At 39.8% G+C, this 23,193-nt stretch overlaps 1 protein-coding gene across 13 annotated transcripts in view; it reads left to right on the top strand.

Annotated features, from left to right (window-relative positions):
- gria4a (glutamate receptor, ionotropic, AMPA 4a) overlaps positions 1–23,193 on the top strand; it is a 72,837-nt gene that overhangs the window by 36,116 nt on the left and 13,528 nt on the right. For 8 of the 13 annotated variants that reach the window (XR_007482720.2, XM_049725700.2, XM_049725701.2 and 5 more), the window contains exons 10-14: positions 750–860; positions 7,941–8,147; positions 9,658–9,873; positions 10,789–10,949; positions 19,709–19,907. Coding sequence is in view for 11 of the 13 variants with exons in the window: in XM_049725700.2 (XP_049581657.1) it covers positions 750–860; positions 7,941–8,147; positions 9,658–9,873; positions 10,789–10,949; positions 19,709–19,907 (894 nt within the window). In the remaining 2 variants the exon portion in view is untranslated. Of the gene's footprint in view, positions 1–749; positions 861–2,930; positions 7,840–7,940; positions 8,148–9,657; positions 9,874–10,788; positions 10,950–19,708; positions 19,908–23,193 lie in introns of those variants that run through there. The other 5 variants (XR_007482721.2, XM_049725708.2, XM_049725710.1 and 2 more) reach the window with 5 other exon arrangements.

The raw sequence follows: 23,193 nt of genomic DNA, 5'->3' as shown, positions 1-23,193 counted from the left end.
ACAACTAATGTGAACTGCTCCACACATTGACCATCGACACTTCATTTGTACGTTGTGGTAATATGCTTCAATTCAACACGCTGTCACAGTAATATCCTTCAATCCGGCACGCTGCGCGGGGACAAGCTCACTCAGCATCAGGGCTCTTTGCCCTGATCGGTTATGAGCGCAATGGCTAGGTGGACAGCAGAAAGCCTGTACAACTCCACATACACAATACAAGCAATGAACTCAAATTCCATATAACAAAATCCCCGACAGGAATATAGTGAAGAAACACTCCGGCCGACGTTATCAGAGCTTCTTTGGATGTGTACATTTGGGAGCATCTCAACACAAGTAACCTTGGTGTACATAAAAGTCTGCCAAGACATAAGACATCAAACTGAATCCATTCATCATGATGAGCTAAGGCGCTTACGACTAATATTTTGTGACCGTAGAAAACACGTATTCCTACAATAAAGAAAACAAATAAAAGAGAATCTCGTTTCACTTCCTTTGACAGCGTCGTGCGTTTCATTGAAAGATGTTGGCTCACACTCAATTTCAGCAGTTCCAGGGGGAAATTTGCAGCTGGACTCATTCTGTTGGTTGGCTTTTACTTTTGGTTCAAACTATTCTTATTCATTTTATTAGTGTTTGTCTCGTCTTTATTGTAATTGTCTTTTTGGTAGAATTAAGCTATAAAAGAGACTAATTGAATGATTTCTTGTTTGTCACTTCTCTTCCTCAATTATTCGGGCCAGATTGGTTACTGGAATGACATCGACAAACTTGTCTTGGTCCAGAATGAAAATTCCTTGTCCAATGACAGCTCAGCGATGGAGAACCGGACTGTAATCGTGACAACGATCATGGTAATGTTCCAACTGACTACTTTACGGTCTGCATAATTATGTTGCTATTTTTAAGGGGTGGGCAACGGTAGTATTTATATTACTGAACTGAACCAAATCCATTTCATATCGCTGATTCCCACCATGCAACATGCACAAATACTGTAAAACCAATGGAAAATCTGCTAAGTGGCTGGATTTACACTGCAAGTACCAAATTCCAATTTAGAGCCCATGTCCAATTTATATAAATCTGATACAACTGTATTTTCATCCACCGATCCGCTGCAATTATTTTTCTATGACAATAATCTGCATCTAATATACTGGAACATGTCACTGTTGTTGACAGTAATAGCAATACACCATTTGTTTGTTAATGTAAATATTTCTGTTGTTTGAGAGTAGGTGTGGCATCACTGTACATCACTGGTGTCAAACTCAAGGCCCGGGGGCCAGATACGGCCCGCCACATCATTTTATGTCGCCCGCAAAGACAAATTGTGCATCAAATTCGTGTCATTACTAGAATTGCAAATTGCCTTCACTTTTAATAATATATTTTTTTTAAATATTTGACCAGTTTTTACTCATCTGATTTGAAAATGAGTTATTTGTCAGTTTGTTTTGTAGCTTATATAAAATGAGGTGCTCATACATTTATTTGGGTTGACCGTCATAATGGCCCTCCAAAAGAAGCTACTTCTACAATGCGGCCCGCGAATAAAATGAGTTTGACACCCCTGATGTACAGTGTGCATCAACAAGCAGTCACTTGCGTAGCTCAGATTTATTTTTATTTATTTTTTTTCAATTTTACAAACCTCCCAAATTCTTTTGAGAGTGCTGATAAACATTGACTATGTATCGCCTTTGAGGGATGGTGGACATTTTGGGAAAACAATTCCCTGAAAAATACCCAGAAATCGATCATCTAGCCTGGCTCCTGGGGGGAGAGGTTTAGAATTTTTCAGATGGGGTTGTCAGTGTCCTCCGTGGCTCCTCCTCTAGCTCCGCTAGGGCAAGCAGTGCATTTGGATCAGACTCACTTTGACATGGTAAACTGTGTCTGATTTGTCTGTTCCACTGCAGTCACAATGGTAGGTGTACTGTGTCTATATTTGTAAGTAGCCCGATTTCAATCTGAGAATATCCAAGTTCAATGTTTTTTTTCTTCTTTATGATGCCATGGTCTATCGCAATTGCGTCACTTGAACCATGTAGTGTAAATCCAGCCTAATAGTAGAAGACAAGAGTGAGTGTCCTGCAGCAAATTTGTATTCATGTCTCAGAAAACTTCGAACAAGTTTAAGCAGGCCCTCGGAGCGTGGCCACAAGGGAGTGACACTTGATTATACTAATGTCTCATTAATAGGCGAAACTAAAATTGACCTCGAATCACCATTCAGATGTGACCTCAGTCTGCTTTCTTCTAATGACTTTCACATGCCAGCCCATTGCCAATTAAATAATCATGGCACAGTGTCAATCCAAGACAAAGGAGGGCTGAGTGTGTTTGTGTAAGTGATTTGACATCATCCGTCTGTGGCCGATTTGTGGTCGGCCACCCCTTTTCCTCTAAATATGTCACGTTCAATATGGCAGACGAAGTGATCCAAGAGAAATAAACTCCAAAGTTTCATTCCAGCACTTAGGATCTATCTGCTGATTGACAGATATTAGATATAGTCCCTAATAATATACAAAAAAAATTGCCTTTACAGAGATAGCATTTGTGATCGACTTCAGAGATTTTTACTTTGGTGGATATAGTTACAGTAATATAGAACTGCACAGGATCATAATGAGAGGTGACCTTATTGAATGAATAATTTAGGGTCAAAAGCAGCACACACAGCTCTTGAAGTGTTTTCAAGTGTGTGTACATACAAAATTGTCTGATGAGTGTGAACTTGTTTACATCTATCAAGTCATTTGTGGGGTGTGATCAAGTGGCAGTGCATTACTGTACACGTCTTTTCGATGTGTCTCCCCAAACACATCTGTCCTCTTCCTCTCCCCTGGCTCCATCTGCCCCACTGTTTCTCTCGCCATGCCTCCTTCATATCTCTCTGTGGATGGATACCTCAGCAGACCTTGGCTAACGTTAGTTCAGCCACCTCCTCCTCTTTGCAGCCTCTGATGAAGAAGAAGGCTCTGCTGCGACACTGAAGAAACAGCAACTCACTGCAAGTCAACTGAGTTCCAACCTTTGGAGAATGACAAAGATTTTTGCCCATTGAATTTAACCATAAATAAATTCCTCAAGTCCGTCATTCAACTTTTTCACCTGTAATTATGTCAAATGCCTTCTTTAATGGTCATTCAGCACCATCAATGCAACACTGACACTGTTAACATGAAAAATTCAGTGAGATATGGGCCCATTTACACGCTTAGCTCAACCCTTCTATGTACTATGTAGATGATTCATGCATGCATGCCTTTAGACCACTACAGAAAAAAACATCACAAGCACTATGAGTAGGAAGGAAAAATTGAACTGCACTTGTGATCAATTGTTAAGTCGTGTGGCGTTTCCCATTGTGCTTAGCATGCAGTTGTTGTTTGTATTATAAATACATTGTAATTTCTTGATGCTGTTTCCTGCCCTTGGTTTTATGGCTAATAAAAAATGTGTTTGGGGTTGTGTGTGTTTAGAATAGTTGCCAACATTTGATTAAACAGTGAAATCACACTTTATTGTTCCACTGTATATTATCAAGCCAAACCGTTGTACTACAATATGCAAATTTGTCAGCCAGCATTAGTCCTATAGCAACATAGTCATTGATGAGTTGATCCTAATGATGAGGTTTTGTACCAAACTTTTGGTATTCTCCCACCAACAGGTTACAGTGAAACAGTTAAGGTTAACATGTCCGTCTGGCAGTGAAACGCAGTTAACTTGACCAAGCGGCACAATGACTGTAGAACTAAACGTTGAAGTGTTTTACTCTTTTTATGTCTCGATAGCTCAGAGACAATCATGCTGACTCACTTGGCCAATACATCAGTGAATGCATGATTATGTGCTGTAATTTAACTAATTGAGGAATGAATGGACTGATTATCCATCCGACAGACTGAAATAGGCTGTGACCGCTTGGCTCGGCCCTCTGGCTGTTGCAATGGATGGCTCAGAGCTGATTTACTGCCTCTGCCGTTGGTTATTCATTATGCGACATTTTAGCGTTTTGTAACGCTGAACTGATTGTTTGAATGAGTGGACTTTTCAATGTCCAGCTGTTTGCCCCATCGAGCAAACTGGCTCAAACGGCGAGTATTAACTGTCTCCGTGGCACGGATCGGGAACCTTTTATGCCTTATCAGCCCCAACCATTTGCTCCTACAAAGCTGTTTCAACCCGGCAACTTTTTTGTACTTCACAGCCATTTGGATCATTTGTTGTCACTCGTTTTGTTGCTCCCTCCTAAATGGTGTACCTTTTCTCTCTTTATCTCTTTTTCACACATTCCCGTTTATTCAAATTCTCCACGTTTCTACCTCCATTTGAACTAATCTGATGTTTCATCTTACCATATCTGGTGTTTCAGCCTGTATTTACATTACCAGGTTCAAGTGGGATCTTTCAAGTCAGATTTTTTTGCTTTCATATTTTAGGGTTAAGAAAAAAGATTCTCATGGAATCAGATAACCTGAGATTAGAATCCGGTCTCTTTCAAATGTGCATCTTAATCATACAAGAATTAGATGTCTGCTAATGGAATTGCAGATATATCACAACACATTGCACCAGATACAGTGCATGTCCCGTCAATGTGGGCCTAACATCATTAAAATATGCAAAGTGATTATTGTCTACCCAAACAACACACACATGTTGAGTAAAACAACACACCTTAGGTCAATCAAGCATAAACTCAAGCGTAATTAAATATGGCCTAATATGATACATGACATCTGCATGGATCATTAAATAAAGAAAACACATTTGGTACTAGCACGCGGACTAATAATGAGATTTTCTTCATTTAAACCTAACAATAAATAATAGCATCTGGTATTCAGTATTTGTATTACTAAATGTACTTATTGATAATTATTTTAGTGTTGCTATTTTTTTTTTTTTAAATATTAACTTTCTTATGAATAGTTTTGTGGACACATTTTTTTTGGCCGACTTCGTAGAGTTATCTGAATTTGAATTTAAATTTAAACAGCCAACGCATTACTCTTTCTTCGTCACATTCACGTGCTGATTTTGCACTTATTTGACCCCATTTCCACATTTTGATACCCATTCCTTGCCCTGGTGCAGCACAAAAACGCATGATAACAAGTAGCAAACACGCACAAATACACAGTCACACACGCATTCCGCATTACTTTCACAGTGAGGCAAAGGTATCTGGAGCAAACTGATAAAAAAAACATTAAGGTGACTTTGAAATGAAAATGTTCCCGCTGTGCATGTTTGTGTTAGTGTGTGCATGCATGCGTTCATTGCTTTCATCATATTAGCTCTGTAGAGTGAGCTGATCTTAACCACTTAACCTTCTAACATAATCAACTTGAGGATGAGGGCAATTTGAGAGTGATTAAGTTTTCCTCTTTAGAGTATGTAAAGTAATTGATTCAATCGGTGATAGGAACGTTTAAAATTATGGCAATCTCACAGAATGCTATGCAATTGACAGTAACTACATAGAAATATAAATTATTATTATTATTATTATTATTATATTTCAAACTATTCTTGTTCTACTGTTCTCTTTGTACCTACTGGATATAATTTTCCAATTTGCACAGGATCTTGTTTATTTAACAACATTGTTAAAACTTCCAAATAAAACAATTTAATTTGATGTGATGCCGGCAAATAATATTAATATAAAGCAAACAGCAAATGAGATTAAACTGTGAATGTCGACAATATGCTCATTCGGGTAATATTCCCAGTCTGTGAGCATCTTAGATTGCTGTGTTGAACTATTAGAAGACGCAAGTCTGGTGTTCATTAATTTTACGATTCATGTTGAGTCGATGGAATGAGCATCCAGGGACCTGCAAATGTTTCTTCTAATGTCATTGGAGGAGAATCATTTTTGTGAGTTTTGACAAAATGGGGCAATATATTCATGTGATGGTTATATTAAAGATGATTAAAGAGTAAAGTCTAATATCATAACTAAACTAAGGAAACGCTGTGGTTACCTTTGGAGCCCACAACTTTTACAGTAATTTAAAGGCACTGTATAGAGACAAAATTATGCACTGGAGGCAGCCTGAGGAAGGTCAGTGTGTCCGAAACATTGTGGGATTAAAGGATTTAAAGAGTGAGCGCGTGTACGGGAGTTTTTCCTTCTTTTAGTTATTCTATTCTCCTACGCGACCTGTTACTAAAGTAGTACAGAGTATTGGGACAAATCAATTTACAGGAAGTGATATAGATGAAAATATCATTACTCCCCTGGTAAGACTCTTCGCAAGATGTTGGAGTGTATCTGGGAGATTTTGAGCCAGAACAATATTTGAAAGGTCAGAGGTGATGTTGGAGCTGAGATCGTGCCTGTTCTGGTTAATCTGAAAGGTCAAGTTCTTCCAGACCAAAAAAACGTATGTTGTGTTTCATCTCGCATTGCATGGCCATCATTGACAACATCCATAATGTATTGCTGTGACCTGAAAACTACTTGTATCCGTCCGTCCACAGCACAAGATGGAAAGTGGTTACATATCAGTCCACCTCTGCATCCTTGATAATTCAATCACAAATCTGATAGTGGGTGTGTTTGTGCATGGCATGGTGAAAGAAGTCCGAAAACTTAAAAAAAAAAGAAAAATAATTTACAGAATGCATGTTGCTTATTGAGGTGTCTGTCTGCTTTCATTTAATTCTATTTTGCATTATATTAATTTTTACCACACTGGTTTTGGGGCAGGAACAGATTAATTGCATTTCCATTCATTTCAATGTGAAACATTACCTAGATTTATGAACATTTCAGATTGCAGATGGGTTCCTGGACCCGATTAAGTTTGTAACTCGTAATTCCGCTGTAAAATAAAAAATAATAACAATAAAAAAAACTATTCTTCTTCTTTAGTAATCTCCATCTGATCATAATCATGGTAATACAATTCCAATAAATTAAGTTGTTCACATTTTATTGTAGTGCGCATTAGAACATTAGGCAATGCTAAAATTTGTCATTTTCAGCCACATTGAAAAAGACTATTTCATCAATTAGAAGAGATTTATGTTAGATTAAAAGGAGCTCAACTACATTTTAATAGGCTTGGTTCAATTGGATTATAAGATTAGCAGCCTCAGGCATTATACAATAATTCACCGATGTTGATAGATGTACGCATGTGTACGTACGTTTGTGAATATGTCGGTGTGTGATTTCGAATTCTTACAACGCACCCAACAAACCATTAGAGTCGCATTTTGCTTTCATCTTGCAAACTGCAAACCCAAAAAGTCGTTTTGCCTTTGACAACACGCCTTCAAAGCCACAGTGTTCTTGCCTCGCCTGTATTTCCCTTCAGTTGAACATCGGCAACTCTGAGGCAGGTGCACGCCCCAGTGGAGACACGTCAAGGCAGATAAAGATAAGACATAAGGCACAACAAAGTCTGAATACTTCACATACAAAGCACCCAGATATATGTGGAAAGAACCCATGTAATCATTTATTCTCTCTTTTATCATAGAATCTGCACTTGAGTGGTGTTTCCTTGAAAGAAAGAAAATCTGTGTTCGCTCCTCTCGCTCACGTTTCTATTTGCCTTTTGGGCTCTCAAATGTCTCTCGAGTCATTTTGGATGAAAAGTATGTTGCAGCAACAAATCGGCGGTTGCCAAACTTTTAGATAACCACAATAGAATTTTATGTTGTGAAGATGGAACTGTAAAACTAACAGAAATATTATGATCTTTCTGTAGCACTTAAGCTGTCAATCAATGTATACTTAGTTTTGTTGCTGTAGATTGTTTATGCTGAAATAAATGTGATTTTACTCTTTATTGACATCTGTTTTTCCTTTTTCCTGTCTTTATATATTTTTTTGTTTTGTTTTTACATCACCAACTTCCAAACAGTGTCTTTCTCGCCTTATGCTGCTTTTGTAGGAGGGCCCCTATGTGATGCTGAAGAAGAACTGGGAGCTATATGAAGGCAATGACCAGTATGAGGGCTACTGTGTGGATCTGGCCTCAGAGATCGCCAAGCACATTGGAATCAAATACAAGATCTCCATTGTGCCTGATGGGAAATACGGAGCCAGAGATCCAGAGACAAAGATATGGAACGGGATGGTGGGCGAGCTTGTTTATGGGGTAAGGGCGGATGGATATTACATTAGAACAGTACCGTGCAAGTCTTGGGCTATCATTTGATTTATAGGTTTAGAAATGCTATTCTGATCATTATATATATGATTATATGTATATATCTGTTGATTAGGTTGTCGATGAATCAATGAATCAGATAAAAAAATAATAAATTGTAGTCCTTTATTCAAAAACAGGACATTATTTCAAATTATATCTATTATTATTTTCAATTTGTTAATCGTATATTGATTATTGATATTGATAGACATTACTCGGCATCAGTGAGTACACGAGTAAATACTCATTCGGGGATTAGTTGGAAAAAAAAGGATGAGCTGAATAGTACTTACTACACTTCAGAACTACTTGTAAGTCTACATGTCAACCCCATTTTCACACTACTCCATTATTTGTATGATATCGCTAACTATTCTCAAGAAGGGTTTAAATTCTAAGAGCTGGGATCAAAGATCAGATGAGTTCCATATTGCCTCTCAAACCCAAGTTACGATATTTCACTATAATTTTAATGCCACCTGAACTAAGATGATTGGGGTACCAAAATAAGTGCAGTGATTGTTTGGAGTCAGACGCCATATGATTTGTACATATGTTCGATGTTTTTGGTAGATCATTACAAAGATCCAATAATATACGCAAATTAGGCTACAAATTGTGTTTTTATGCAAATCTGTACACAAACAGTATCTTCTCAGGGTGCGCCAAGCACAGATGCTAAAAAACTAGGTAAAACTTCACATTCCATGCAGAACATACTGCTGTTTCAATTAGTAGCTTTTCCTGCCACCGTGACCCCACCTTGGGCTCTCACACTCTGCTAGTTTATATGCTTATCAGAAGCTTTGCATGCATCTTTCCTCCAGCCAAGCTTGGTCTTGAAGGGTTCAGTAATTCCTGAAGAATTTGGCATGGTGACCAATTATGCTGTCTGTCGACACCATGCACATTGTGAGTGAAGACAATGTCAGTCATCACTTTGAGAAAGTGTGGAAGCTGAGATTGTTGCACAGCAGCAACAGAAATAATTGGCCTACACTATTCCTGATGGAAGGTGACACTGCGGAAACAGCACGTCGACTAATCAGGTTTGATTTGTTCCGAGTGCTCGGTGTACTCCCAGATGAGGCATTGAAAGGGAAACACATTTGAAAGCCTCTCTTCCCATCCACTTTTTGTTTGATCTTTTTGTCTTTGTGTCACAATTGTTTCTGCGTGTTCTTGCTCTGTAACTTCCTCTAACTTCTGCACTAGGTTAGTCTGATCAATCTTAAACTCACTCCCTCTTTCTATCTCCACGCACTGATTCAGCTCCTCATTTTCTCCTGCCTCAAACTACACTAATCTAAGTACTTGCCCATTCAATTGTCCTTGCTCTTCCCATGATCATCCTATTTTTACTATCTCTTTTTGCATAAATGGTGATGACAGATAAAGGCGCTTGTCTGGAAATCAATTGCCTTAAAATATGAAAGAAACCCTCTTTTCTATGCAGAAAGCAGAGATCGCAGTGGCCCCACTTACCATCACTTTGGTTAGAGAAGAGGTGATCGACTTCTCAAAGCCTTTCATGTCTCTGGGAATCTCCATCATGATTAAGAAGCCTCAGAAGTCCAAACCAGGTGTTTTCTCCTTCCTGGACCCGCTGGCCTATGAAATTTGGATGTGCATCGTGTTTGCTTACATCGGAGTCAGCGTAGTGCTGTTTTTGGTGAGTGCTGGGGAAGTCGTGTTTTCACTGACTGAATGGATGAAACTTAGACTATACTAGACACAAACTGCAGGAATTATATGAAACATCCATCCATCCATTTTCTGAACCGCTTAGTCCCCACGGGGGTCGCGGGCGTGCTGGAGCCTATCCCAGCCGTCATCGGGCAGTAGGCGGGGGACACCCTGAACCGGTTGCCAGCCAATCGCAGGGCACACAGAGACAAACAACCATTAACACTCGCACTCACACCTAGGGACAATTTGGAGTCATCAATCGGCCTACCAAGCATGTTTTTGGGATGTGGGGGGAAACTGGAGTGCCCGGAGAAAACCCACGCGGGCTCGGGGAGAACACGCAAACTCCGCACAGGGAGGGCCGGAGGTGGAATCGAACCCGCACCCTCCTAACTGTGAGGCGGACGTGCTACCCAGTGCGCCACCGAGCCGCCCCTTATATGAAACATTGTGGATGATTTTCACATATGCCAAGCAATATCATTTTTCAATCGTGAATAGAGGAATTAATTGCTCACACTACTCAGAAAAAGTTAGGAGTATTCGGCTTTAGGGAAGAATCGATGAGCCTAAAATGACCTTAAGTGAGCTTGATTTGATCTCTGAACTTTTCAATGCACATATCTTTTACTGTTCCCTAACAAGAAGCTGAATGGCAAACTTCACAACAGAATGAATTAACTATTACATCGTTTGGTCCAATTATAATTGGCATTTGAATAGTCCTCTTCATTGTGCTGTTCAATTTTGATAATATGAGACTGGGAGAAAGTCGACGAGGATAAAACTAGCAAAACTATACTTTTATTGTACTGGCATGACTTTTGTAAGGTGTCAATCCCATTCTTATTCGAGTTTCCCTCTATCACCCTACTGACACTTCCCTGTGTTGTCTCAGGTGAGTCGCTTCAGTCCTTATGAGTGGCATGCTGAGGAACCAGAGGAGGGCACTACAGAGCAGGGCCCCAACGACCAACCTCCAAATGAGTTTGGCATCTTCAACTCCCTCTGGTTTTCACTAGGAGCTTTCATGCAACAAGGCTGCGACATCTCACCGCGGTGAGTGTAGAATATGTGCTTCGTGACGTATTGTGTGTGCGTGCATGGGGGGGGATACCCTTTGTGGTTCCTCCACAGAATGTATACTACATGTCTGTTTAAGGCAAAAGCCGCATCCGGATATTGTGATACAGACTGTTTACAATGTCCAACACTTTATTCACTTTAGTACTGACCAGGGTTGCTGCTCCGTGACATTGTGTGAAGATGTGAAAATATGCAGACGCCATAAATGTGAAATATGGAAGTATAAAAGGAAACACTGGCACACAGTCCTTCGTCCTTGTCTATACGGGTGAGAAAGGGTGGGACATTTCACAGTTTGCTAGGTGTCCTTAAATATTTAATGAACAACCGAAGAGGCAGAGTCCAGCTGTATTTTTAGAATATTTATATGAATATGGCATTCCATTATTGATAACTTGAGAATGCAGTTTATTGAAATATTGATGGACATCATCCCAAAGACCTTAAGAGAGCAAATCTGAGGAAAGATTGACCACAATGAGACTGTGCCTTACTAATCCTTCAACAAAATAAAAATTGGGTTGATTTTATAAAATGTGTTTTTACAACTATTCATTTTAGCTAGAATGTCCAAAACAATGTTCATCTCACTGGTAATTAATGTGACAGCATGTCGCTCGCATGTTTTGTTTGGCACACTTTTCACAGTGCACGTCCTTGCTGACTCATCCGGACTTACCACTACCAATATATTTAATGTGTTCAGTATCAACAAAATATTATTCATTACCATGGTAACCCATGAATGCTTCTTCTAGTTGTCAGTGTTGGTACATGCATGTAGTCAGGAAAAAGGAGAGGCATCCTTAGGACAGAAGTAAATAAAAATCATTGAGTTCCTTTGTCGCATGCCTACATATGCGCGGATAAATTTTGGTGTAAATCGTTCATGGCTTTTGGATGAAGACTCACCAGCCCACTTTGCTGCCTACATCTTTGCTGTATTCACAAAAACTGGATCAACATTCCACACAGTCAAAAAAAGATTCTTAAGAACCAATTCTGTCACCTTTTTCTCTTGTTTGGATTTGTGCGTGGTATTTGTAGGAAGTATTTAGCGTGTTAAAATGATAAGACAATGTTGAATATTCAGCTCTGGGTCTTCAACCTAGACACAGACTTTAACAGATGAAAGTAAATATTTTTTTTTGCCTAAAGACAACAAACTCCTTCTTCACTTAACATTAATAGCTGTTGTAAAACAAACCCTAAAAAATAAACTAAACCTGCAGGGCCTTCTGTCTTTGCAAACTTTTTCACCTTAAGAACTTTTTCCTTCTGTGCTGTGTTTTCACATCTGCTTTAACAACTATAGCAGCATTTGAAGTAATGAACAAAACTTGTATCTGCCATGACCCTTCCAGCCTTCTCTTTTGCTCTCATCCTCACTTTTGTTCATTGTCTCTGATTCCTCGCTCACCAGCAGCTGTCTTCTCCCTCTCAATCCCACTTTGTGCAAATGACAAGTCCATTCCAACCACAATACTAAAAAATACTCGTGCCATCCGCATGCATCAGCATTCTCGCTCAAATGCGAAATGCGGCTGACAATGCAGAGTACACTTCACACACCACCCTCACACACACGCACACACACGCACACACACACACACACACACACACACACACACACACACACACACACACACACACACACACACACACACGCAGGCCACCTACACACAAACATTCTCCATTCTCTTAACTCAAGTGTGTGTGTGTGTCTGCATGTGCAGCTGTCCTCGCGATAATGCGATACTTAACATAACGGTGTTCATCATCGAAATTGCTCGGCCTTGTCACCTCCAATACAGCACAACTGCTATAAAGACTAGGATTACTGCACTTAGAAATGCCTGATTAAAATCTTGCAAAGAGAAAGCTGTCCTATATCTACTTTTTTATTTTCTACCTCATCTTGTTTCATCCACCAGATGTTTTTTAACAAAATAAAGAATATCATAAAATGTAAAACAACAAAACTCCATAAATCCAAACTACAGTATTGCTTTAATGAAAAAAATACTATTGTTTAACTGAGTATATCTTTGTGGTTATTTACCACGGGGGCAGAGTTGTGCAATTAATCAAGTTACTACAATGTCAACATGAATAATTTTAATATTGTGGAGATGCAGAAAATGATGAGACGAAAGCAAATGTCTCTCCATAAAAAAACTGAAGTCTTTGCATTGCAAGCTACACTACCAGTACAAATTGTTAAATATTTCAATTGTTTATTTAATGGACTTTTGTATTTACATGTTTTTTCCCCAAGAGGATAAACTCTCTTTTACACTATCTGTAAAACAAAAACATTTTTTTTTAAGTATTTCTATTATTTATGCAAAAGTTGATGCAAGTTAAAACTTGGGGAGGAGGCTGTTTGGTATCAGGAGAAATACCACAAATCCCAGAAGAGAGAAACAACCAAAGAACAAAACTTGTTTTGAACAACGTAATGTCACTTGCTTTAACATTAATAATGGGATTTCTGTTAACAGTGTTTTATTTAAAGTCTACAACGCCAACCCTATTAGGCTGATTCAATTAAAGGTTGCAGTGGTTTAGTTCAGGACAAAGCTGAGGTCCAAAACATTATCATGTGAGAAACAATATCCACATCAACTACTATATACGTCATCACCAACCGACATTACATTTTCAAATTGATCGAGAAAGATGATATCTGCTCAACTATGTTTTAAATTTGACCTGTTGTTCCAAACAATCTAAATTAATAAACAATTTTCATCTGCTGTTCAACAGTTAAAAGTATTTTTACCTTGAACTTTCTTTTGTCTCTCTCCTCATTGTCACTTAGGAGATGTTACAATCACACACTTCGTAGTCTGTGTCATCAGACAGCTGCCAGAAAGCTGAAAAACCAAAAATACAGTAAATTCCCCAAAATTGCACTGATTATTTTTCAGCGTTTGTCAAAATAATCTAATGATGGGTTTGGGTCTGTACTGTATAAAAAGACGCCTGGCTCCGGCTCCAGTATAGAGAACCCCGATACCAGGATTCTTAAAATGTGATTCAGTTAAGTCTGCAGATTGTATGAAACTTTGTGCACATTTGACCTTAGAAAACATTACTTGCACGGAGTCAAATAACATGTCACGAATGCCCACTGGCCTTCATGGTTGCTAAGCGACAGGAGCAGTATAACAACTACGGGTGCTGGACTGAGTGCGATAAACGTCCTGATTAAGGCAGCAGATTGATTATTTAATAGGGCTGCAACTACTAATGATTATTTTTATAATCAATTAATCAGTTGATTATCCTGTCAATAAAGTAATGGAAAAGTAATTTCCAGTCTTTAATTACAAAACAGGACATTATTTCAAATTGACTGTGAGAAAAATGCACAGACAAATTAATTATGATTCAGTTCCTGGTTTGGTCTGCAACAGGTCAGAAAATAGACAACAATAGTGATAATCGTTTCCCAAAGTAAAAGCAAATTGCCACAATCTGTTTAAAATAGAAGTGTAGTTTTAATTTAAGAATATTGCAGAGACTGCAGCTACAAATACATGCATGAACAAAAACAAACATGACCTATTACGGCCTCCTTGACAGAGGTGATAAAAAGTCACGCGTAGACCAGCTCATGTACAAGCAGGTCAAAGGGAACACAGAATTTTTTCCAAGTTTGAACATCATGAACATAAGTTGCAAATAATTTAATAGTTTGATCTTCTCCAATATTCATAATGTCAACACTTATCTGGCATCAATGGAGATATTCAGGCTGACATTTATAGTGAAGCTGGAAACAAAGTGAGGTCAAAGACCTCCCAAGGAAAAGGTTTTCATTACTTGAATGCAAACATCTTAGAGCTAATACTCATTGAATAAAACGCCTTGTGCGTGCTCAACTATTTTGTGACCTTCTGTTGTGTATTCTCAAATACAGCACTTTTCTTTCTTGTAACCTTCATGACCATCTTTGGGGAAACAAGAAAAGACACGTTTAAATACATCTGTGTGTGTGTGTGCGTGTGTGTGTGTGTGTGTGTGCGCGCGTGCGTGCAAACGAGAATCGGTGTGTGTTGAGTATTGAGTTGCCATGATTGGTATGCGGCTTGCATCCCTCTCTCCCTGCTGCTGCAGTCATCTCTGCAGTCTGAGTATTACCCTCACTTCTATTCAGGTCTTTTACTTTTACTCTACAGCCTGCACCATCTATATTTATCTATCTTTTGGAAAGATCGCGCCTTTCCAATTTTACATTCCATCACATACAATCTCTCTATAAGATTTCCTTATCATCCTTCAGCAGATCTTTTCAAGGGTGCTCATGCTGATCCATTGTCTAACCCTCGACTTAATTAATTAACTTTCCATGACAAGAGCCGTGTGTGCAGTGGTACATATGCACGCTCACAACACACACACATTCCCGCGCCTTGGTGTTCACATGCATGGCAGTGAGTGGCAGGATACCTGAAAGCATTAACACACAATGGCTCATATTGTCAGAGTGACCTTGAGAAGACATTTACACCACCCGCCTGTCATCTTTCGGTTGGGACTTGTAGGGTGTTAATGTCACTGATTGGCAAGGTCACTGCAGAAAGGTGCAGGGGAAAAACGATGATGGGTAGGTGGGTAATATGGGACTGGAATTGTTAACATTAATGGCAGCAAAGTGATGCTGATGGGGAGGAGGTTCGAGAAGGAGTGCAGCAGAGTGAAGTAAACCGATCAGAAGGAAACATCTCAGAGGAATTGGATGTCTTTGTCAATAAACATCTGAAATTACAGCTCTCGTCTGTGCTGGCTGGCGGCTGCGACTACATCTACAGTCCAGTGTATGTGTGTGTTTGTCTGTGTGTGTATGTGTGCACGCGTGTGCGCATGCATGTGTGTGTGCGTAATGTATTGAGTAAATGGCCCCGAGTGGCTTGAATACTTAATGATTGCAAGAGATCCAGCTAATGGAATGACTAACAAACTACAGTGGTGCACTGAAGCTTACCAACTCAAATTGGTCACAAGGTCACCAATTAAAATCCTCTTGTACAGTGCACTGCAATTCACTAATAATAGTTTCGGGGAGATCCTTAACTAGCCATCACACAATTACCGTAATCTTCGGACTATAAGTCACGTTTTTCTTTCATAGTTTGGGTGGGGGGGCGACTTATAATAAGTCTTTGTCGCATTGTTGACAAAGGACGATCGATGGATTTAATGAATTGGAGTGACACAAATGGTTTTATTAACGTGTTATTTATGTAATAGTTTTTTTTAATAACTCTGAATGTTACGTCAGGCCCGTTCTCAGCTCTTCATTTGTGTTTATGTCACGTTAGCATACCTATCGTTTAGCCTGTTGTTGCTCGTTCATGTCTGGTCTTGGTGTTGGATTTTGTCGAATAAATTTCCCCCAAAAAATGCGACTTATACTCCAGAGCAACTTGTATATGTTTTTTTTTTTTCAAGTTATTGGGCATTTTATGGCTAATGCGACCTATATTCCGGAACGACTTTTAGTCCGAAAATTACGGTAACTGCAACCCATCTGTAAATTTGCTCGCCTAAATTCACGGTCTGATCATTGCACATCATTCTCTTTGTCTCATGTTATAATGTGTTAATATGTTTGCAAAAGCGGTAAAAATTAAAAAAAAATTAAATTGTCCAATTTTAGCCTAAATGTTCAGGTCGATTAATTAGGGCCCTTGTGAACCAAAAACAACAGGTTTGTTTTTTAAATAAAAATGGTATTTGGTTGAATGTGCTGTCTGTAATATTTATAAGGGGGCAAGAGATGGACAAGCAGACCACATCGTGACAGTTTGGCAAGTAGTGAGAAGATCCTGTTCTTAAGATAATAATAGAAATATTGTGTTCATAAAAAAAAAAAAAAAAAAAAATGCATTCTTTTCAGTTCTTTGCTCTATTAATGGAGAAATGTTGGACCATTCGGAGAAAACTGCTACTATGGCAACATCCACACTTGGGCCCACTGCACAGTGAGTGACTCAGATGCAGCTGAACTGTGGCACATGCTGCTTCGTTCTGCAACTCACCGCGACTAATTAAGGACTACCTGTTATTGGGACTACCATTGTCAACATACTGCCTGTTTGCTCTCTTTGTATTATGATAATAGAGCTACAGCAGCCAAAGTAATTTTCATTTTGATTGCTTCAACAACATCAATATCTGATTACATCCTCAAGCAAGGTGTATCAACCACTCACATTTTCCAACAAGTGGCAACGTCCAAAATTTGGGAGAAATACAATGCTGGAAGGTACATTGTCATCTAGTCATCACAGCCACTGATATTATTATCATTATTATTATTCAACACCTTTTTCACCATTACAATTGTTTTACTCGCTCCATCTCTCTTTCAGACTATATTTGTATTAGCTCGAAGCTTCTGCTTGGTTTCATGACTGTATTCAACTGACAATCTCGCTACTCTCTGCTCGTGGTGCCCTCAAGCCTTACCATGTCTTCAAGTGCACTGAATTGAGACATTCACCAAAAGAGGGCAATATTTTGCATCAGGTTGCCTCATCTGAGCATGCCATAGAAATGATTTCGTATTACGACTATTGTTTAGAAAATCCTTTTTTTCCTGGGCAAAGTTGGAGGCCATGCTTATGTGGAGCACAATGTTCAGAGATGCATTTATATACAGAGACAACTATACAACACTGTTGGAAAATAATATTGACACACAAAATGGAAGAGATAGCCTCACTGAAATTGTTTGGTTCCGCACGGTGAGTAAAAACACTCTTGTGTTGCATGCAAAGAAGCAACGTTTCCTTGAAAAGTGTCATGTGCAGGCTGTGAGAGAAAAAAAGAAACGACACACCATTAATCTTTCACATACAACGATTGGGAAAGGCAATCTGTTGGCTATCATAGATGATACATGACCTGTCGGCGAATAAGTTGCCTGTTGCATATCAACACGCACATTTGTGCCGTCAGATAAATGTGTTCAAATTCGTGTCACATGAAGAATCAAGGACTTCACTCATCCAGCAACACACACGCGCTCACGCACACACTTGGTCACATGCATGCAAGTGTGCTTTCTGTCACAGCCTTATCTGAATGAAGCACACGTCATCGACCTCCAGGAGGTAAACATCATTGCTAACTTGGTGCAAGGCCAATTCTGTTTAATAACCACCGCTTTTTTCATGTTCTCTTCCTCTCTGGCAACACACACAAACAAGTCAAGGGCAATGCATTCGTTGCTAGACAAGTCATTTATCTATTTCCCTAAAGGACATTTTTATTGTACATGTCCCAAGATAGAGAAGCCTTTTAAACATTAAGATTGGAAGTTCAAAGCATTTTTGATGTGACCCGAAGTGGTGAGCCTGTGATTTTTGTTATAAAATGTTTTCTTGTGTTTGAAGGACTCGATAAGTAAATACATTTATGCAGGTCCGTGGCAAATGATTCATCTTTGGAAGCTGTCAGAGCTTTACATAACTCTGACACAATCATGAGCGTTTTATTCACAATGCTGACGGAGACAGTATGGGTCTGTCAATGTCAGGGTGTTTTTTAGATTTAAACGTTTCTGAAGTTCAAGGCACGTCCCTGCTGATGAACACTCAAGTCTCTATGCATATTGAGGAGCTAGTTTACGAAAGGACAGTCAGTCTTGCTGACTTAGCAATTTGGTTGACCTTAGTAACTTTTCCAACTGCTCTAGCAACTAAGTTTTTTTCAGCGTTATGAAGTGAATTCCAGATAAGAAACTGATACCATCACAGAGTCAATCACATTCTGAATGTATATATTGCCCCAAAAGGCTTTTTGGAAACTTGTGACCCAAAATGTTTGCTTCTAAGTTGCAAATATTTTACACAGATGGCCTGCTTCACCTGTACAACTCCACATTAGAAACAACTGTGAGAAGCTGTGAGAAAGCTGGACTATGTAGGTGGAGTATCTTTAACAACAAAAAAAAAAAAAAACATTGAGTCCTTGCTAAGTTTTTCGAAAACTACGAGACAACACTTCCAAAGTGATGATAAAATCAATGGTTTCCTTCATGTGTCCTTTCATGTCGACAAAAGCACAGAGAAGAAACATCTAAATGTTTTACGGAAGTGTTTCATGTACACCATTCCAAGGTCTTTAAATGAAAAGAACTTCTATTTGATCAGTGTTCACTCCTCCCTCTCTCCCCTTACGCAGAAAAACAATTTCATGCAAACAAAGCGAGAATTGCCACTTAGGTTGATGTGCTCGCTCTCAATTGTGAGATAGAAAGGGTAAACATGGAGGAAGAGAAAAGAGAGGGTGTGTATGGTAGAAGGGGGCTGAAATCACAATCAGCTCCATAGTCTTTTTTTATGGTGCGTACTGAACTGGGTTCTGGAAATGAAAGAGGTTTACTTGGCCGTTAATGTTGTCAAAGTCATGCATGCAAAGTGGGTGAAACTATTTTGCAAAAATAAAGTAATAATTAAGCGTGTCTGTTTTTTTCCTCTGCTAATCTCCATCGCTCTTGTTCTCATGTATTTTTTTATCTCCTTAACCTTCACACTTCCTTGGTCCTTCATCATCTGCTTGCAAACATCCATTTCAAATCCCCTTCCTGATCTCTTCCTTCTGTTACACTCATCCCCCTCTTCCTCACCCTTCCCACTCATTTCCTTTGCACCACACTTCCTTTCTATCTCTCTCGCTCTCTCTCCCTCCTCCACCTCCATCTGTCTTCTCTCCAGGTCTCTGTCTGGACGTATTGTGGGAGGTGTGTGGTGGTTCTTTACCCTTATCATCATCTCGTCTTACACAGCCAACCTCGCTGCCTTCCTGACTGTGGAGAGGATGGTTTCCCCCATTGAGAGTGCTGAAGACTTGGCCAAACAGACAGAGATAGCCTATGGGACACTGGACTCAGGTTCTACGAAGGAGTTCTTCAGGGTATGGCCTTAATGCCCTTGATCATTTGCACTGCGATTACAAAACACAATATGATATTTGGGAAACATCAAGTGTTTTGTCTTGTGTTTACCATATTCATCCATAAATAAGCAACACTGTGGCATGAAATCTTCTCTCTGCCATAAGCACCCCGACAAAAGAATACCAAAAGAAAACTAGGCTGTGTGATTAAGCAAAGCGAGATTTTATGTAAAACACACTATTCAACTGCAGCGGCATTGGCCACTGTACAGACTTTGCGGTGTCAGACACAAAGCCGAGCAGTAGAATTCAGCTCTGACTGTAGGCAGGACGATGACAAACGAGCGTATAAATTGATTTATTCCACTGCAGGTGGGTGGTGAAGAATAAATCGACGGTCATTTCCAGAGATTTTAGTGAAAAAAAGCTTTGTTGAAATGGCACTGAAGTGCACCTAGCTTGGAGCTAAATTGGTGTAAAATTGTTAATAGCACTGTTTGCTTCTTTCTGGGGATCGACAAACCACCGTGACCTGATTTGCTACTGGTCTTATCTATAAAACCAGGTATGTCTCGAATTGTGGAGGACACTGCAAGAATGAATATGAATGCTGCCGGCAGAATAAAAAGCTTTTTTTCCCTAAACTAGCACACAGGGAAGAGGAAGAAACTATGGAGACTGATTTCACCTGCAAAGACAGCTACACGATTTAAACTGCCAGTGGCACAGATTAAAAATTTGAAAACCAAAACCCAATATGATTAGCCATCCAGCACCGACACAACTGGTAGATCGCAAGGGTGGACCTAATTCGAGAAACAGCAATGTGCGCAGACAGCTGTGATAACATTTAACACAAAGTGAGGTTGGGAACGGCTATAGCTCACAAGTGACCCTGAATGATAAGCTGTGGAAAATTAGTGCCTGAATAGAACCTGGTTTTAAATTTAAACCGTTAGTATGCATGCGAGGGTACATAATGTTCACACTAGTACTGCAGGTGTAATTAATGCGCATTATAAATCAGTTGCCATATGCCAAATTGCTGAAGCATGAAACTATGTTTGATATTTTATGAGGTTGTTTTTTTAATCACAAAAATCTGATCAATTGCCATATGTTGCCACGCCCCAAACCTCCAGAAAATGTTATGGAACTGTCTCAAGTAGTTTAGTATGATCTACACAGGCAAGAGTCACACTAATATGGGTAAGAGCACTTTGCACTTTACGCTTAGTGAGTAATGAGTGGACGGGGCATGGTAGAGAGTGGCGGCATGAAGTTTAAGTGGCTGGGAGAAGCCCAAGTTTGTCTTCATTCATTCACAACTTTCTGGTAATGACAACAATTCAACAATTGCAGTGGAGTTTCGAGGGGGAACTGCTAAATGCACACTGTCACATGTAGTCATGCTCTGTAGTATTCCAAGGACTCTTGTGCTCATTGTGTGTGTTTACACACCAAATAACAGATTTAAAAGATATGAGCAGTAGCGAGTGTGCTAGGTGGCTTCTTGGATGGGAGGGGGTAGGTGTTTGTGTGTGTGTGGGGGGGGGGGGGGGGGGGGTATCAGAGCAGACAGTTTGTGCTTCTGTGAACAGATCTGGCATCATCAACATAACGAGCAGGCTGAAATCTGTGGAGGGTGAAAAAGCAATTTACTCCCCCACAGCTGAGGGGGATTCACCACCACCATTAATTATCTGTGTCTGTTTGTGTGACTGTGTGTGTGTGTGTGTGTGTGTGTGTGTGTGTGTGTGTGTGTGTGTGCGTGCGTGCGTGCGTGCGTGCGTGCGTGCGTGCGTGCGTGCGTGCGTGCGTGCGTGCGTGCGTGTGTGCGTGCGTGCGTGTGTGCGGGCGTGTGCGTGTGCGTGTGTGTGTGTGTGTGTGTGTATGTGTGTGAGTGTGAGCATATTCATAGGCCTATGGATGCATGTGAATGTATGTGCATGAGCCTCATCCCTCTCCTCTGAGCATATTTGTGTGTGTCGATATATAATTAAATGTGTTTTTCAAAGTGCGGATGCTTGAAGGTGAATTCTCGCATCCATTTCCTCCTTCACCGCCTTACTCATTGTTCAAGAATCTGGAAAGAGCCACATCACATCGTCACAGATCTTCACCCTCCTCGCTGCGGCGGAGTTGCACAGTCATCATTGCCGCATTAACCTCCGGCACACGCTAACAGGCCACAACTTTATAATCACTTGCACGTGTAGAATAAGATCCAATACAAACGTGGTATCAAATTTGTGGCTACTTTTGTATACTCTTGAATAATTTGGACGAATCATAAACAAATATCAGAACTATTAGAGTGATGAGCATATCTGCCCAAGTTTTAATTTTGTGACAGTCAATATATGTACAAACTGTACATACAATCGTCCCTCTGTATGACAGTCTCCTCATTGCGGATTGTAACTGAATTTACTGCTATACTGCTAATCATCGCTTGTTATAACAAACTATAATCATAACAGTTAGTATTGATAGAAGGAGAACGGAAACAGACGGTGCTGCTCTCTAACCACTTTATTAATCAAAGACAAGACAGCGATAGATCATTTTTAGCATAAAGGTTGAGTCTATCTTGGATATTAGAGGGCAAACAAAATCATATCAAGAGGAAGAGCGAAAGAAATATAAAAGGAGGTGTCTGCTGGTGCTCTTGGACGCGAGTGTCATTATTATGCGATAGGAGTCCGTCACGCACAAGCTGCAAATATGAACAAGCACCTCATTGAATGCAGCTCTCAGTGGTGGTATCTCGTCAAGAATAACGGAAGATGCTACGCTTGTGTAGTATCACTCCTGTGCTTGTATCCATGAGGACATCTGGTCTGTACACAATTGCAGTGATCGGCACTGGCAATCACTTGATTGTCCTCCTCTTGGCGGGTCTGACTATTTCTGTGGCTGGTGGCTGTAGAGGCCGATCCCTAATCCACAATCTATTGCAATGGTGGCATATGGAGGTTTCAAAGTTGTTGTCATTTGGATTTGTTGTGATGTTTTGGTGGTGGATCGCTTCTTCGCACTTCTTTGCTTTTGTAGCAAAGTGAAGGTCCTTCCTTAAACTGTTTGTACGACATTTATTTCAAACGTGGCCTGTCCATTGGCAGGGATGACTAGAGGTAATCAAGATCTGAATGTGGCAGATGCATGACTTTCAGTCTAACATAAGCCTGAGTTGGGCTTTAATTGCTCACAGTTTCAAGAATATATTCAGGAGAGAGGCAGGGGCAGCAAAATTTTTACTTTGAAACCTCCTGTTACTAAATCCAATGGTTTCTGTCCATAA

This window comes from Syngnathus scovelli, chromosome 7, assembly GCF_024217435.2.
Source record: "Syngnathus scovelli strain Florida chromosome 7, RoL_Ssco_1.2, whole genome shotgun sequence".
In the NCBI taxonomy this organism is placed as follows: Eukaryota; Metazoa; Chordata; class Actinopteri; order Syngnathiformes; family Syngnathidae; genus Syngnathus; species Syngnathus scovelli.
The sequence above is the reverse complement of the archived record's forward strand: the minus strand, read 5'-3'. Positions and strand labels throughout refer to the sequence as shown.